Genomic DNA, 17,731 nt, shown 5'->3' on the forward strand with positions numbered 1-17,731 from the left:
GCGTTGCTCGCTCGCTCGCCCGGGTTAACGCATTTTTCTTATTTCTGATCACTCAATTTTTCGCATTTTCTTTTTTCGACTCCGTACGGATCTTCTCGCCCTCCTCCGAGAGACAGAAAAAAAACGCAACGGAATGACCGGGTTCTACGTCGAGGCACTCTCTTTACGAATTTTCTTCCATCCATAGCATTGGCATGATTGACTGGCTACTGGTCACTAATGACACATACATTGAGATCAAAGTATAATTATCATTTTGGGAAAAGGCTGTCGAAAAGAGTATTAAGTCATCTACAGCTTAGATCTCAGGATACGTTGGCGCGAAGAAATTCCCGGAAGTAATCTATTGAAAACGAATGGAATAGAGACACGATGAATTTTATTAGATGATGGCTTAAAACATTCAGATGGCTCTCAAATACTTTTAAAAAATTAAGAAGATAGAATAAAGAAGTATATTAAAATATATCTTACCCGTATTACTCCCTCAGAGTTGTAAATACTTACTGATATCTATATATCAGTTTCAGATACAGCCAGTAAAAGAATGGACAGCTAAATGATACCTGCAATCATTTTGAAACTTGACTTATTCAACTTAAGGTATGTGATTAATTTTTAGGCTCGAGGAAAAGAGCTGCAGGCAAAGAAAGAATGAGGGAAACCGTTCTTCGTCCGTGACATGGCCCCGTTTGGCTTAGGAAGCTATTTAGGATAGTTTTCACAAATAGCTCCGATAATTGATTCATAACGGCAGGAAGGAACTATTTAGAAGAGAAAGAAAACTCTGAAATTAACTTAATTTAACCCACTCTGCGTGAGAAGGGAATCTTGTGGCTCTATTAATTAACTGAAATAACGTAGCGTTTCTCAGTGCTGGGGTTTTCCTACGCCTAATTGTGTCCGAATTACAAATTGGAAGGTAAGAGATACCTTCCTTGTGATAAATACGGGAGCTACGGCCTCGGAGTTAAGAGATCATGACAAATTCGTAAATTAATATCTCCGTCGACCTATTACAGTAGTAAACAATAGAGAAATCTTCAGATAAATGTGTCATTCTCAATCCAAAATAATTTTATTTTCAGAATAGACAATCTGGTTGGTGATAATCTATTTTTAAGAAATGGTAATAAAGGTTAAATAGATGCGGTAACCATTGAGGGAAAGTTCCGAACTTTACTACAATTTACGAGATAAACTCATTCCATTTTTGAACGCATCGTGCCGGCGAAACTATTTCATTGGGGAACCCGGCGCGTGAAATAAATTTCACTATTATCGTTTATTTGCAAGGAGCACAATTGGAAAAGAGTGAAAAAACTATAATGAAAGAAAGAAAAAAATGATGTTAGAGAAGGAAAACTGATAAGAGTTCGTTAATAATTAACGGAGTGAAGGTGCTAAATGAGCTTCTGTATGCGTATTAAACTTCAAATAAAAAATGCTAAACTTCAAATTGAATACATCCAACGAGAGGTTCAATGGTTTGAAATGTGGACTAAGAAAATAATGCTAGAAATAAGCTGCACCGAAAAAATTAAGAATGAGGAAGTTTGAATTAGTAAAAATTTTCAGAACTTATTAAGAACAATTTTATATAAATACACAGTTCTCATCACTATATCCATTATGCTACCGACCAAAAAAAATATTTTTCAAGCACTTTAAACGGGTGATTTTAAGTATGTGACAACCATTGTCCTCTGCATCAAGGTTTCTAGGAAACAAAAAGAGCCATTGTTGTGAATTTGAACTTTTACCTCTTTTAACCCCTTAAGTCTCCATTTTTTTCCTGCCCATTGACTTGAGAAGCAGCCACTCCATAGATGATGCTGCCTCGGCGTTCGCCCCATGCTTTCATTCGGGTCGGTCCATACGGCGTGGTAAGACGTGTGCCAGGTGGCCGAGTAGCACAGTGACACACAACCTCGAAGCTACAAGTACCCTTCAAAACCTCAGGAATTTGCTTACTTAAGCGACGTCCGGAGCCGTTGGCATGAAAAAACTCCGGTCCGGTCAAGAGCCGATGAAAACCTTCATAAAAAAATCAGTGACCGCACTTCTCTCTAAATCCGGACGTGGTGGTCGTCCGAAGAGGAGATGGTGGGACTGGAGAAGGGTTCACCGAAATCCAACTAAACAGTTGTTTGAGTGAAGAATGGGAGGAGAATTTTTGACAAAACTGGGATGGTTTTAGCATTGGTTTCCGTTTCCGCGATAATGTCGACACATGAGGACATGTTATGCGACGCCATAAGGTTTATGGCTCATGAATATTTTTTAATGGCCAACTTCAATTTTAAAAGGGTTGGATGTAATTTAATTTTAATCAGTCATCATAACGCCCTCCTTCCCTCAGGGATATTTCTTCCATTCATAACGCGTTTCCCAGTAGCTCGCCAGAGTAGATAAGCTTGTACCAAAAGGCTAAGGGTTGCACCTCGGCAATTTTTTAAGATATCATTGTAGAATTTCGGCATCGATATTTGTATATTTTGTAACTTTTTTCAGTTATTTCCGAATAGCAAATACGTAAATTGCCCTATTCAATGCTTAAAATGTACCGGAGTCGTAAATTTCCTGGTAATAATTTCCAGTTCCAAAAAAAATTCCCATTTCTTTTTTATTTCTGGTATTGCTTTAGTAGAATCGTAAAAGTTAGGAAGTAATAAATACTCAAATTTACTGGCTTAACCCGTTAATGACACGTTTTTCACGCATATTTCGGCTATGTATTCAACTGAGTATTTATTATGCGATGCTGGCACTACATTGAAATTTACTTGTTTGTGAGTAGACACCTTCATTTTTTGAAGCCTGTTGAAAGCCATATTAAAATGAAATACATGAAAATGAAGAACTAAATTACGCTCTATTAGATTTATCTACAGGTTAACAATATTTTGGTTTCCACAATTGTTATTGATGAAAAATAATATCCTACCTTAATGGCAAACGTATGACCTCAATATTCTAACGATACCACGTTTCATATTTCGCAAGCATATTGTATCATCGTTTGTCAAAGACCTCTGTTTGCGAATTCACCCTACGTTTGCAGTTTATTTGGCATTGAAGACTGGAAAATTGATTGGCACACGATAGAAACCATATGTGACATTTAGAAATCGATCTTTGAATTATTTTATCTAAATAGGCAAGTGGCAATATGTAGAAATACCGCGTTAGTTATCCGTTCATGAGTTCGTATCTGTATTTCTATGATTTACCCTAATGCAAGTGCATCTACTAATATTTAGTTATCTTCACTGATTTTTTTAGTTTAAATAGGTCTTGAAATTGCAATCGAATTCGTATTTAATGGACTTTATTTTCGTCGAATTCTCGCCATTTACCACCATCACTTTCTTCATTGCGTATTTTCACACCAACCAATATTACCCAAAAAACATTAAAATTAACAACTTAAGGAAAAGAATGTACTTGAATTGAAAGTAAGATAAGGTAGCTAAATAAATTCAGAATTATTTTTTACTCGATAAAGAACCTTTTTATGTCATCTAAATGCGGCCTCTTTTTGTAAAATTTACATTTCCGTTCACACTATTATAATCGGTCTGAGAATACCACCTTGCCTCACCACGTCTAGCTGTGATTTTTCCAAATTAATTCAATCATATGGAAACCTGAAAATCAGGTGACCATTCTACTCCACATCTCACAATATCTTCTTGCCAGCCGCGCCCAGCGACCTTTTCGTCCACTGTATTACGGTTCCACTTCCATTCGATTCAAGTCATACTCACCTCTAGGACGATCCCACCTCGGCTCAGGAGTATTAATACAATAGCAGCTTAAACTAGCTCGCCTCGACACATCAATAGAATATATACCTAGCTCTCCACGGGGCCGGATGAAACAATGTACGGCAGTGCATTAAAACGTTATGAGCTAAATATAAATTCACGCATCGACGGTAAGATCACGAGGAAGTGGGTCGGGATCAATGAAAGGAACGCAGAGGAATCTCCTTCCTTCCCTACTCCTCTTCCTCGCTAACGACGAGGGGAACAAAGTTCTCTTCACCCATCACGAAATTGTTCTGTGCGTGAAGGTGGGCGAAGATTATTATCGATCGTGGGCGGCTATCCTGCTCGCCGGCAGATTAACGTATGGGACCCGACGCCCTCTGGGATCGCCCGCCTGACCCATGGTATTGTGGGGTTGTGGAAAGGAGGGCACTAAGGCGACCCCAAAGGGAGGAGGATTGGCGAGGGAACGTAGAGCGCGTGGTCGTCTGATCCACCGCGGAAATGAAGACGGCCGACTTCGGACGCGCGTGGGCCGAGAGCGGTGCCCGCCCCCTCCGAGCGCGGCTTGCAGCCTATTATTCATCGGTGTGGGAAGATGCGGAGATAGGGGAGGGAGGCCTGGGATGGACCTACTTAGCGGGAGGGTGGGATAGCGGAGGAGGAAGCAGGTGGAGAAATGTATTCGACTTTTGTTTTCGATATCGCTCCTGCTTGCGGGCAAGCGGGAGCGGGGGGGAGAGTAACATTTTGACAAAGGCCTCGCGCGAAAAATCCTCCACACACACACATGGTGGGTCCTGTTGCACCTTCCGTGGCGAGTCACGCACGCTGTTAAAATTATGATGAAACGCCTGAGTACGGTAGGTAATAGCGAAAGAGACGGACCCAGAGCTCCTTTGTGATGCGTTCCTCCACATCTTGCTTTTTTGCCTCTGGTCGAGTCGTACGTTTTAGGTCATTTCTGGGTTGGAATTATGAAACATTGATGGTCCGCCTCGAAGACGCCAAATTGGACGAGAGTTTTTCGCAAGGAAAACGAAATCGTTGCCAAATCACCCGTTTCTTCTCTGAGCCGTGACAGATAAAAGGTTCAACGGAAGACTTGACAAATTTTATGATGATGTATGCTCGTTTTCGTAAATACTCATTTTCGTAAAGGGTTAAAATAGTGAGGACATGATGATGATCATCACAAAATGGAAAATTCATCACTTTGATTGTAGAAATTAGTAATAAATCATTAAGTTACAGAAGATATTCCGATGGATTGAAAATTATGAAATATTTGTGTAGGTTGGTTCATTTCTGGAGTTCATTTAAATTTTCGAAGTCTGAGAATCTCTATTTCCCAAGCGCAAGCAAATTTTAAATGCACGAAACTTTTCACGGTATAAAATACTTTCACGGTGAAACTGAGGGTAATATTTGAAAATTGAAGTAAGTTGTTGAAAATTCCCTTGATTAGATTTTTATGCTATTATTTTATTTGTAAATCTATTACTTTTTCATTTCATCTTTCAATAAAAATCGGGGTCAGCGGTTTTTTCTACCTGTGCGAAGAGAACTAAATGATTTTTATGCTAAAATCCAAAACATATTTGATATTTGATAGTGATCTCTCCATATTCCTAATAGGCCTAACTCACTTGGTGAGACTTGGTTAAGGGAAATGCCAACGATGAATTTTCATAGATTTGTTATGAATTGGCAATTCCTTCTGTTGAAATTCTTCAAAAAGTGTAACATAATTTGTTGGCTCAAATAAGTAACTCATGAGCATAAAAGTGTAATCCATACTGTTTATGTTCCTAGTTCACATTTAGTTTTATATTTTAACAACCCAAAGCTAGCTTATGCCTATAGTTTTTTTGTGCTAAGTAGCCTAGGGTGAAGCCATTATTTTATCAAACTCTTAGTTTATTGTATCTAACACAAACTAGCATATTGTCTCGCATGCGCAGAGAATTATTATAAACATTGCCATTTTACATTTAAGCTGTTGTCAAAATTAATTATATATTTGAGTTATTTTAATTTCTCCAGTAGTTACCAACATTTATGTCAAGACTTATATTTGCTACACGACTGTTGTATAATCACCCCTTTGCCACGCACCCAAGTAACTTCCAGGTTATCGTATGCGTAAATGTAGTTTGAAATAGTTTTTCTTAAGCGATGACCAAATAATTTCAGCAGTTTCTTTATGTGGAAAAGCTGAATCCTCGGGAAAAATTTGCTTCGCATGCAGCTCCACTACTTTACGATGATGCTATACTTTCAATGAATTTCATTTTAACACACGTGGACGGAAATGATTGTTAGATGTTCGTCGGATGGTTCGAATTAGAGAGTCATTGTGACGAGAACCTTAGTACTAATTTACTTCCCCGGAGAAGTCACGTATTCCTTTTCCGTTGTCACGGCCAAAAGCTGCATCCGTTGCAAAATAGGTCAAGGCTTCATAACACCTGACAATCAAAACAAATTTCTGCCCCGTAATTTTCCGGAAATGCCACCTACTCTCGCCGCCTGCACTCTATCTCATTCTAAAAAAAATTCTTCCGTGATCGGATACAGACCACATCACCATTCCCAGAGAAAGTGCTGCGTAGCCGTTGGGAGTCTGCCGTCATCTTACCTCCGTCATTCATTAATTTCAATAGGGCTTCATGTCAGGATCTTAGGCGTTCATAATGGAGCAAAGCGCACCGTAATCGCTGGTTTTATTCCGCCTACGTAATAGCCAAGGACGTACTTCCCCGTTCCGCGCACATCTTTTTGAATTGGAGGATTTTCCGGGCCCTCGAGCCTTACCTTTCATGGCCATGACTGGAGATTTTCATGAATCGATCTACTGTTAGCCCACTACGATACGAGTCCTTGTTTTTTCAATAGAATGTCAGCGCTGTCGTAGCCACGCCATGAGGCGAGAACAATTATGTATGTGTTCAGAATCATTTCCATGAAGGCCATTTCCCTTCACTTAGGTACGTCACTGTTCGTTTTACCAAGGATATTAAAGTGAAGTTCTTTCCCATTTTGTAAATCAACAGCATACATTAGTGAACTTAAATGTGAGTCCGATACTATTCGGGTATCGCAAAATGTATAGGATTTGCTTTAACCATTTCCGCAATGCTTCTGCAACGCAAAGAATCATGTCCATTCAGAAAAAAATCATTAAAATCGAAGGAACCACTTATTATTCATTGCTCACACAGATGTAATTATTAAAGTCGTTGTAACGCGGATTGAGAAGATGGGATGAGTAAGCATACCGCACATTAGTTGCATGGAAGGATACTAAGGAATTGTATTTTGTCTTCGGCTAGGAGTAGACACAATGTGAATTTTTTGATAATGAAATTGAGGAGAAAAGCAAGAGAAAATATATTTAGAAAAGGCCAAATATATATTAATTTCCTTCTCAAATCTAGAAGAAAATAAAGGTTTACATATTCAAATGTGTATAAACCTATTCACCGCTGACAGAATCCACTTGTCTCATATTTCGTATTTTCTCATGTGTTCCACTTCCGGAAATTTTGAAATGTTAGATGAAATCTTCAAAACGTCAGGACTTTTCCTCTCGTTTCATTGCATTATGATATCTCAGACGTCAAAATATTTCGTGGAGAGTTGCAATTGAGAGGCATATACATCAGTGCATCTTAGTTATGGGCAGTTAATTCCCATTGAATCGTACTCTATTACGCGTCCCCTGGTTCATAATATACCATTGCTAATACAGTGTTTACCTTGCAGTCTTTTTCGCTCACATACATTCGCGTGGGAATGATGAAGTCAGGTCTGGACGTTTGGACATCAATTCTATTTTTCAGTTATGCTTACTTATGGTTAATTTAGTTTCGCTCCGTTCAAAATCAAATGCCAATAAAAAATTGATTGCAGCAGCCGTGATCTTTATCTTGTCACATTGTCGTCTGCATATTCCACGCTCAAATGAAAGTGCATTTGCGAATATGTCCTCGGGAATTAACTTCATGTTTCCTGTTTACGTGCGCGCATAAATTTGAAATTTTCCATCGTCATTTGTTTTCCTTTCATCCCCTAATGGCTATACTCACGCCGTTTGTGTGATTCAATGCTTGCGTGTGGGAGTTATTTCCTTTTAGAGATCTTCTCTCCAATTGAACATTTGCGCAAGGTCAATAATTGACGTGAATGCGTTGGAACTTAAATCGATTATGTATTGTTTATCTTGAATGCGATGTACAAGTAACGATTTCACAAGGTCGAACCTGATCATTTGAAGATTTTCGTGTGTCACCCTGTTGTGAAAAGGAAGACCGTGGCGTAGATTTTACAGATGATTTGTGGCTCCATCATCTCATTTGCTGAAAAAGGTGGGGATCATATAAGGAAATCAATTTTTTTTGGAATCATGAAGCTTCCATGGGGATCATACAAGGAAATCAAATTATGCCATCGCACCCTCAAGTGATTAAAATGGATATTAACTAAAGATTGCTGGAAATTAGTCATGTTCTCAAAACAGATGGATTGTCTAATTATGCTCGTATTTTGTCCGGATCGCTTTATGCAATCTCATTTTTTTTTCTCCCGAGCAATTTTTTTTGGGATTTTAACGTGGCAACACAGCTAATTTCCTTGATTGTTGGTCACTTAAAAGCATCGAGGTGAATGTACATGATTAAAAAATTGCGCTAAGTAAACTTTGATTTGAAGGTAGCAAAAGAACTTTGAAGCGAATTGTAACGCTATTACTATATATCATGGTAGCATAGTCTTTTTCATCCTAAACATGAAAGAAATGAAATGCTGTGATATTCACTATTCTTATGCGCATTGTCATGGAAGACAATGCATTACAAATGATGCATCTCATCAACATATATTTGGTTAGTAATTGTAATACCTCATTTGCTTTATCAGTGCACTGGTTATTTCCAATAAAAGCATTCAAGAGCACACTTTGCTGGAAACTTGGAAAAATAATGCACTCGTCTCAAAAAACAATCGTTAGTGATTTGAATGTTTGGATATTTATTCAGATTCATCTCAAGTATCACTTATTTTGATTTCAAACCTATCACACGCAGGCTAAAAAGGACAAAATCAACTTTTCTTAAATTAATTTTTTTCGTATTTTTTATGATAATCCAAACTTTCCGTTTACGTGCAACGTGCACTTGGGTATCTGTGGTGCTGAAATTCTTGAATATCTAAAAGTGAATGAAATAAATGAATGTATTGTCATCATATTTTGAAATAACTGATAAAAATCAACAATCGCGAACCTTTTATTGTTTTTATCGACATACCTCCGTATCAGAGAGGCCTCCAAGCTACGCCAACATGAAGAGATTACCGTGGCAATCATTAAATGAACACGATGTTTTATAGCTCTGAGAACTGTGTCATGCAATCCAAATTCATGAAGTGTATAGGTGTGAATTTACTTCATTTTGGCTAATTACACAGATTTTTGAAAGAAGAGCGATAATCCAAACTGTTCGAGGAGCTTGATACCAAAATGTAATTGTGACTCTAGTCCTGTTGAAGATCAGATAAAGTCAGGAGGGATCTAAGGAATCTCTATCAATCGTTGCTTATTTTACGCTAGTTAAATCCATTTATTAAGATATAAGTTGGAGATAAAAATATAAGTTGGATGATTATTGTTGTGATAATGCCATCTATGTGACTTTGTGAAATGATGGTAATTTAATGAAGCAATTTTTTTCTTCCTTCAGGTTCAACCATGGCGGCGATTGCTGGACAAGTGGTGGATCAGTACATAGAGTTCATGGAGTCGAAAAGCGGTAAATATCTATTATACTACTCGTTAAATTGATATTTTTTAAAGAATAAATCTAGTCAGAGATATGCTTGATTCTTGGCACGCTCGCCTGCATAGTAGCAGTGTAAAGTTTGATGGCACTACATGTTCAAAGTCACCTGATTACCTGAGTATGGATGGCCCATAGCTTAGACCAAGCAGTTATTAACAAAGAACTTAGCTCAGTAAATATCAAAGATCACACAACAGCAACGCCTTGGTGTTAGATGCTTGGTGTTAGATTTCGGCAACTTATGGCGCTAATTTCTCAGAGGAGGCGTAGGACTGCAAACGAGGACCTAAAAAATTAAATACACATGTGTGTATTTATATTAAATGAGGATAATCGATAGAGATAGATGTGGGTTGATCACAGGATATTTCAACGTGAAATATTCACTCAGATCAACGTTAAGCATTATTTAGCGAAGTGGACAATAAATAAATCAATGTTTACTAAACTCTTCAAAAATATGCTGAAAGGTGAATTAATATTTAATTAAGTGGTACTGAACATCTTAGAAGCAATGATAAAGAAAGGATAGTAACAATTTTCCTATAGATAAGTTTACTGCTGCGACCACGTTTCGATGTATTACATCACCTTTCGGTAATGTGATACATCGACACGCGGTCGTACTATTAAACTTAAAAAGTGCAAAATTGTTATTATCTTTTCTTTGTTAAGTTAAAATTCCACCACATCACGCCTGGAACTACTCAATTTGATCTTAGAAGTAATCAATTATTTTGGTTTTCTCCGACCTTTCTTTTCCAGTCACAAGTATCATTTTCGCAGATAGTTCTTGAAGTTAATTTTCTGTTCCCTTTACATAAACATCAACAGAAAAAATGATGAAGGATATTTCATCAATTAGTTTCAGCATTTTCATCATTTCATTTTCAGAATTTCAATTTAATCAGTAGAATGAAGAATCTCTTCAATGCGTTGAAAATTACTGATTTACTAATAATGAATGCTCTGTAGTTTAGTGACGATTCATCCGTTATGAACGGGTACTGATCATATACGTGTAATTTTCAATTCAACCTCCGAAACAATAGCGTATCAAATGATACGGTCAGATAGAAAATGTCTTGCTTACTCATTGCTATTTTCTAGACAATAACTAATTAATGTAATAGTATTAAATACAAAATCTAATACTCATAATCATCTGTTTTGCCCCACTATTAGAGAAGAAAGAGTTATTGAAAAGTTTGGATGAAAGGGAATGAATATGATACCTGGAAATGAAGATTTAATGTTGAAAAGGTATGTTAGGAGGGTTATATCTACTTTTAAAAACAATAACAATGAAAAAAGGAAAAAAATCAAGACAGATGGTAAACAACTTCTATTCGGCAAAGGGGATCGTTGAATGAAATAGTAAAAAGGGTTCAACTAAGAGGACAAACTTATGATAATTGTAACACGGTCATATGTAAATATTCGCATAGCGCATGCGCAGCGCATAGCTCCATGCATGGAGACTTTGATTCCCAGGCTATGAAACACAGAAAATAGAAATACTGCGGCTCAGATTCAATTTATGTGCTCAAACTTATGAATCATTATTACGATGGTAGAGTTCAAATTCATCTCTTCGCAAATATTGGTCCAATATGGCAGTTAGAAATTCAGCTAACACTGTCGAGGTAAAAATAACCTTTCGTAATAAAATACACGAAAAAAATAAATTTCGTGACAAAAAATTCCTGGCCATGGAATGATTTTTACATTGTGAAATTTATCCATTAAAATATAAGGAAATATTATGAGCACAAATTTCTGTAAACTTGATCTTCCTCATATTGACGTATAAAACTAAGTAATTTTCACAATTTTCAGATTTTGTTCAATAATTGTAGAAGGTAATTTGATTTACACGCGACGTCAGCAAACTTCGGCGATTTCATTCGAATTGCTCATTCAAGAGACTTTTAATTTAGTGAAAATATTGTTTAGTTTGAAATTTCATTCTTATAAATGGTAAAGTAGCTAATTGCCTCATTGAGATTGGGAAGCTTACGGGATAGCGGAAGAGGGTGAAAATGGAAGATAAATGACATTAAACCAACGCAGGTTACAGTGTTAAAGCGCTTTGAATTTATATTTGCATTTTATTTATTTCACCGCGAAAACATAGTTGAGTAATTGATCCAATAAAAAACACTAATGACAATGATTACAAAATTGCGTCCCTACCGGACGCCTTCAGCAGTTGTTGCGTAAGATGTTCTCTGCCAGTAACACTTCTTTATTTATATATATTCAGTTTTTGCTCTCTTCCGCATTCAAATTGAGACTACTTTGTAAAATATTTTAGTAAGGCGGGTAATTACCCCAAAAAGGGGTAATATTATTTTTTTGCTCTTGATTTAGGGGTTATTTTAATTCAAATGAACACTAAATGGCTACTTTTATTTCTTCACTCCTGATTTAGAGATCATTTGTCGTTAATGGAGACTAAATGGACCTTTCAGTAGTTGTTATTGAAAAATATAAGTGGGTTCAGAAAAGAGGAGCAGATCCATCAATCCTCATACCCGCAGACAGCCGCAGGATACGTCAGTCTGTAATCTTTTATTAGCTCCGATCTGAAAGTTATGTTCTTGATTGAGCACCGACGGAATTCTTAACTTAAATACATATATTGTTAAAGATCTGAAGTCTTTTCGGGTTTCCCACCAGGTTAATAATTTCGATGTCACAGTTTCGAAGATTAACTCTTCTATTGTCAGATGAACGTCGACAATAATAACAGGTAAAATCTTATAAACGCAAAACAAAATAATAGATCTGGTGGAAATATCGAGTAGACTACATACACATCATACCCTGCGGAAATACTAAACCTTTCATGTGTAAAGATTCGAACACGCCCACTCCTCAAATTTCATACGAGAATCTGCTCCACTTCCGTGAAACAAACGATCTTTAGTCAATGCCAACCGTTTTACTCAGACTTAAGTTGCCTGTATTTAAATGTTGGTGTTGTTGGGTAGTAAGTGGTGTTGAGGGGTAATTTAGTGATGTCTATGCATCCACATACCGATTCTATGAGACTGAAGCGCACGACATTTCGCTGCGCAGAAATGATAACTGTAAGGTGAAAATTCCCCAACAGCTTGAAACCGATGATTACCAGGTTTGATTACGCCTTTTATGATATAATCGTTTATTTGCAAATGTGGACTTTTTCCATCTTGTCTTTCGTCCAAATGCGTAGGAAATAATTCAAGGGAATTATTACTTTGGGGAGGAGTGCCAGCTCTTAGAGTAGGGAATTGTGCGACGTAAAATGAAACTTGTACCTTTCCTTCACCTTCCTTTTCTTGCTTCCACGCCCATAAATATTCTTGCCTTCCATCTCCATCCTTGCATTTAATCAAAACATCGGCGACATTATTATCCAAGAGCAAGGGGTAATTCCTCCTGAGCGTAGAAATAAATGCCAAGGACAACTTCTTTTCATTTTTCCTTCCATTCTGTGCGTAGTTATAAACATTTTTCTTTGCGCTAAATGTAGGGAAGGCCCTCCTAAGCCCTTCCCCACTCAAAATTCCTCAGATACACTAAGGTAGCAATCAAACATCATCAATTGGTTGCGAAAATCCAAAACCAATTGAAATTGCGAACAATAAATTGAATAAAGGATCAAATGGTCGCAAAATATGCAGACAAGCGGGCAAAACCTCATAATATAAAAAAATCATTAAATTATGCATGCTTTAATTCAACCAATGTTATGAATTAGCCCTTCAGCTATTGAATGTTATTGTAGGATAATTATCACAAAGCAGAGCAAAACTTTTTGAACACTTTAGCGGCTGACGGTTGAAGTCCGTGGAATTTGCGAGAAGTCGTGGAGATTGCGACATTGAATTTGACCAGGATGCTGTTTTCGCCATTTGCTCAGAGTTCCAGATTTAATAATTTGTATTGTGCATAGATTACACGGAAGAATTTTTGGTTATGGGAATGGCAGACTTCTCCAAATGCCAAGGAATATCCCAGGAACGTTAAAACGGCAACGGTTCCCTCCCAACGATTCGAACTCCCTCTTCGTCGTGGTACAACGACTTCGAGTGCTGCAAGTCCATTCACGTTTCTTAGCAGCAGCAACAGTAGGAATAAACCTTCTTCAGCCTCTAAGTAGTAGAGGCAAATCCTCGTTCGCCAATGACGTTGGAGTATAATTCAAGGTGAATATGTGCACCGTTGGAAATTTTATTTACTTTTTTGCGAACAAACCTACATGCAATTAATCTAAATGAAACAGAGACGTTCATATGAAACGTATGGAGTCTTAATTGACGAGTCAAAATTTCCTTTTTCTCCTCCTCGATATCTGAATTGGAATAGGACGTATTCTTCTGGAAGATGCCGATGAAGAAAAACATACTATTTCATTTTAGTGGAGAGGCTTTTTTCTAATTATTAATCTCATATGAAGAGAGGTTCACAGTTTGCAAGATTGCCCTGTTATTAACACGTGTTTTTTCATTCATTTAAATATAATCATTCTTTCACATGCTCTTAATGGTGCGTGAACTGTACCTATTTTCTGACCTAAATTTAAATTTTCTATAGGTTACAAAAACATAGCATGCATGAGATTTTTTCCTTTCTTTCCTGCATACAGGCAGCTCTATCATATTCATATACATGTTTGGCAATCCCACATTTGATTACCTTTGGTGCTGGGAAACCGCAAAAGAAAAGCAATATTCTAATATGCCTATTATAATAAAACAATTTTCGGGATTACATTCTGTACATGCGTTTGATATCTGCTATACAATATTTGTGATACTCGTATATGTAAGCGAGAATCGTGCTCCCGGTTATCGCATCCAGGAAGGAATAAGTGACTGGTTCGTTCTTTACTAGACATCATTGTCCGGGGAATTCCAGGGAAAATATCAATGGGAATCGTGAAATTCAATATAGCAAGGAGGATGAAGCAAAGAGGGAATGGCAAGTAAAACTTTTTATTTTTCCTATGATGAAATATTCTATACTTGGTCATAAGACTATACCCAACAATACTGATTAGGAATCAGTCCTTTAGATAGAAACCGAAATAATGGTAACACACAGTGGAAGACCGTGTGGATTATATTTAATATTAGTTCGTAATTAACATATTAATATTTTTGGTCTCCCGTGATTAATTCGGATAAGGTATTCCAAGATAAAATTTGACTTGTAATATGTTCTCATTAAAAAATATACATAGTCATTAAGATCGAATTTTAGTAGGCATTTTAACTGCAAGTATGAAGCCTAAAAATTACGCATTTATAGGCGCACTTCCACTGCTACAGCCCCAACCCGATCCTCCAAAAATGTTTCGAGGGCATACAATTGACATACGTAAGTGAGGCGTGCGAGTCACCTAGGCAAGCATCGACTGGAAAAAATAAGTTAAATGGGCTAGGTAAAAACAATGAAGAAATAAACAAAGGACTACAAACAAAAGATACATTGCGTAGCATAATTAAAGGCAGATAACATAGAATAATATTTCCCGTAGGTATAAATAGAAATATCATGATATGCATTACATGATACGTAAATCATTAAATACATTGAAATGGCATTTGAGTAGAAATGGAAAAAATATAAATTAGAGCTAACAAATGGGATGAATAGTTTGACTCAAAAACTCTTTCTAATTTCCCTGTAATAGATTCGAGTTTATCAAACTGGCACTTCTCGTCGCACTGAAGGAATCAAGCGTTGAAGTTTCCAGAGAAGTAGGACGGTAGGAGACCTGAACGCCCTAAAATATATTTAGAAATTTGTATAGATGGTATCACATTTCAGGGATTATAATTTTCTCATGAGGCCATATTTCAATAAACTAATATTTTTAGTTAATTCAGGGGTGCCAATTACTTTCCTGTAGAGGTGAATATAAAAATAAACTCGTATATGATCATCGGGAAATAAATGAAAGAGAAAGGAATATATGCCTAGATGCGTAGAGGAAAATGAATGGAAAAAACAAGGGTATCCTTTTGTAGCCACTGGATAGTGACTCTTACCAGAGAACATTTAAAAAATATTTTTCTGTGTTCAGATTCCTCCTAAATATTATGGTTATCAGGATATAATTTCATTTCCAGTTCAAATATAACTTTTAAGACAAGTATTGGGTGCAAGTGTGTAGTGGTCTTGATAGAAACATTCAAATTGGATCTATTTAACCTATTTGAGGTAGAAATAACGTAACGTATGCCTCAGTCGTGAAGGGTTGTTTCATACTTAGCGACTCAAGTGATTCTTAGAATGATTCTTGAATTTAGAAGATATTTATTTGTATGTACGAAGTCACTATTTTCGCGACCTCGATTCATTTTTGCAGACCCAATCTCTATAGTCGTTTGAAAAGGTCAAAGGGAAAGCAAAAACTTAATGATGAGTCCCTACAAAGCTGGTGGAAGGTGGAGGGCGCTTGGTACCAAGCCTTTCAGATACGACAGCGAAATGATTTGCTTTAGAGCATCATGCATCTTTTCAGTGTTCCTTTGTTTACTTCTTAGTTAAGATCTGATAACACTGGTACGAGAACGTTACCATAAATTGACTTTAATAAATAAACAAATCATAGCTATTGTAGAACGCTGTAGTAAAACCTTTCCTTCTGCTCTGTGTTAGATATCGACCCGTTTTTTCGGTCACGTACTCGCAGGGTATAAATACTCCCTATCTAAACGCGCGAAACATGTTATAAAAAACTTATTTTAGTTGACATGGGTACTAATTACATGTAAAAATTCCGAAATAACACCGAACCGCTTATTTACCCATATATGTGACATATAATAAAATTGCCGTCAAAAAAACAAAAAAGAAAGATATCTTCAAGAATTTATGCATAAAAACAGAAGAGGAAATAAGTTTTAGGTAAATTGTACACTGAGAATATAATTGACGTATCCTATGCCGCCAGAAATATCAAACCCCTTGTGCTTATTACCTGGATTTAGCATGATAGATATTTAACTGAGAAGAAAAGAGTAGTAACTTGAGATAATTTGCTGTTTTATTTACCACCTGGATACCCTGAATCAAAAGTGTACCAAGTACTTTTTCTGTATCTCGCCCGAATAGATCCAAGCCAACGGTCGGTGATTTTTTTTATACATGTATGTATATTTTCCTAGCTAACTGGTCATGCTACTTATCAAATCTCAAAATATTGCCATGACGCGTTTCAATTTCACTGAATAAAATGTGTTAGCATTATGAGGCTTTATTGTAAAATGGAGTAAAGAGAATCTTAAAAAAATCAGTGGCCAGGCGGAAAATACTTATAAATTAAATATGACTGATCCATAAATTACTTTTGCCTCCATAGTTGCATAATAATAATGCACATTTCCCGAGTATTAAGGGCAGATGAGAGGACAATCACATGCCTAATACATCGGTTTTCAAATAACCTTCTGTCTGTACAAGTTCAGAATGGAAAAAATATACTTTTGTTTTTCAGGAATTTAGTTTTTATTACTTTTTCAAATTATATTAGAACATATTAGAGGATAAATAATAATTATATATTTATGTGTGTGGATATCATTAGAATAGCAGAAACTCCGCTTGGTAGTTACCACAGATTACACGTACTTTTTGTGCTGTCATTAGCCTTGTTTAGCTTTTTTCAGCCTTTAAATTCCGTCGCAGAGATTTTGTTTTTCACAGTTCCAAAATTATAAAAGTTATTACTTTAGCGAGTTGTATTTTTTAAATTAGATTTTTTTAATTTATTTCATTAGAGCCTTTTCGGAGGCATAGCCTTTTTGTTTATCAGATTGATACTAGGATGCATAAATTAGTTTTCTGCTGCATCGTGACAATTAGGACTCTTTCCTATTTGGTTTCCTATTTTCATTCTGTTTAACGTGGTTTTCAAAAAATGCGATAGGAATTTAGCGTGGAAGGTGGAACACTATTATGGCTTTGGCTAAGATTTAATTTTGCCGGCCGTCGTTCATGGGTGAACTCAACGATAGGGTATCAAGTCTCGATACTTCAATGGTTGAAATTTTCTTCTATTCGAGTCGCATAGTATCGTGGTGCGCGTGTTACCTGCTACCGATTTGTTGCGAGAAATAC

The 17,731-nt window shown here is 36.6% G+C and overlaps 1 protein-coding gene across 1 annotated transcript in view; it reads left to right on the plus strand.

The window, feature by feature from the left end:
* Nucleotides 1-17,731, plus strand: part of LOC139697505 (very long chain fatty acid elongase AAEL008004-like) — a 96,892-nt gene that overhangs the window by 64,562 nt on the left and 14,599 nt on the right. The window contains exon 2 of the mRNA XM_071596236.1: nucleotides 9,515-9,583. Coding sequence (XP_071452337.1) covers nucleotides 9,523-9,583 — 61 coding nt within the window. The 5' untranslated portion in view covers nucleotides 9,515-9,522. The remainder of the gene's footprint in view (nucleotides 1-9,514; nucleotides 9,584-17,731) is intronic.

This window comes from Hetaerina americana, unplaced genomic scaffold (genome assembly GCF_022747635.1).
Source record: "Hetaerina americana unplaced genomic scaffold, ioHetAmer1.1.p SCAF_79, whole genome shotgun sequence".
NCBI classification, from domain to species: Eukaryota; Metazoa; Arthropoda; class Insecta; order Odonata; family Calopterygidae; genus Hetaerina; species Hetaerina americana.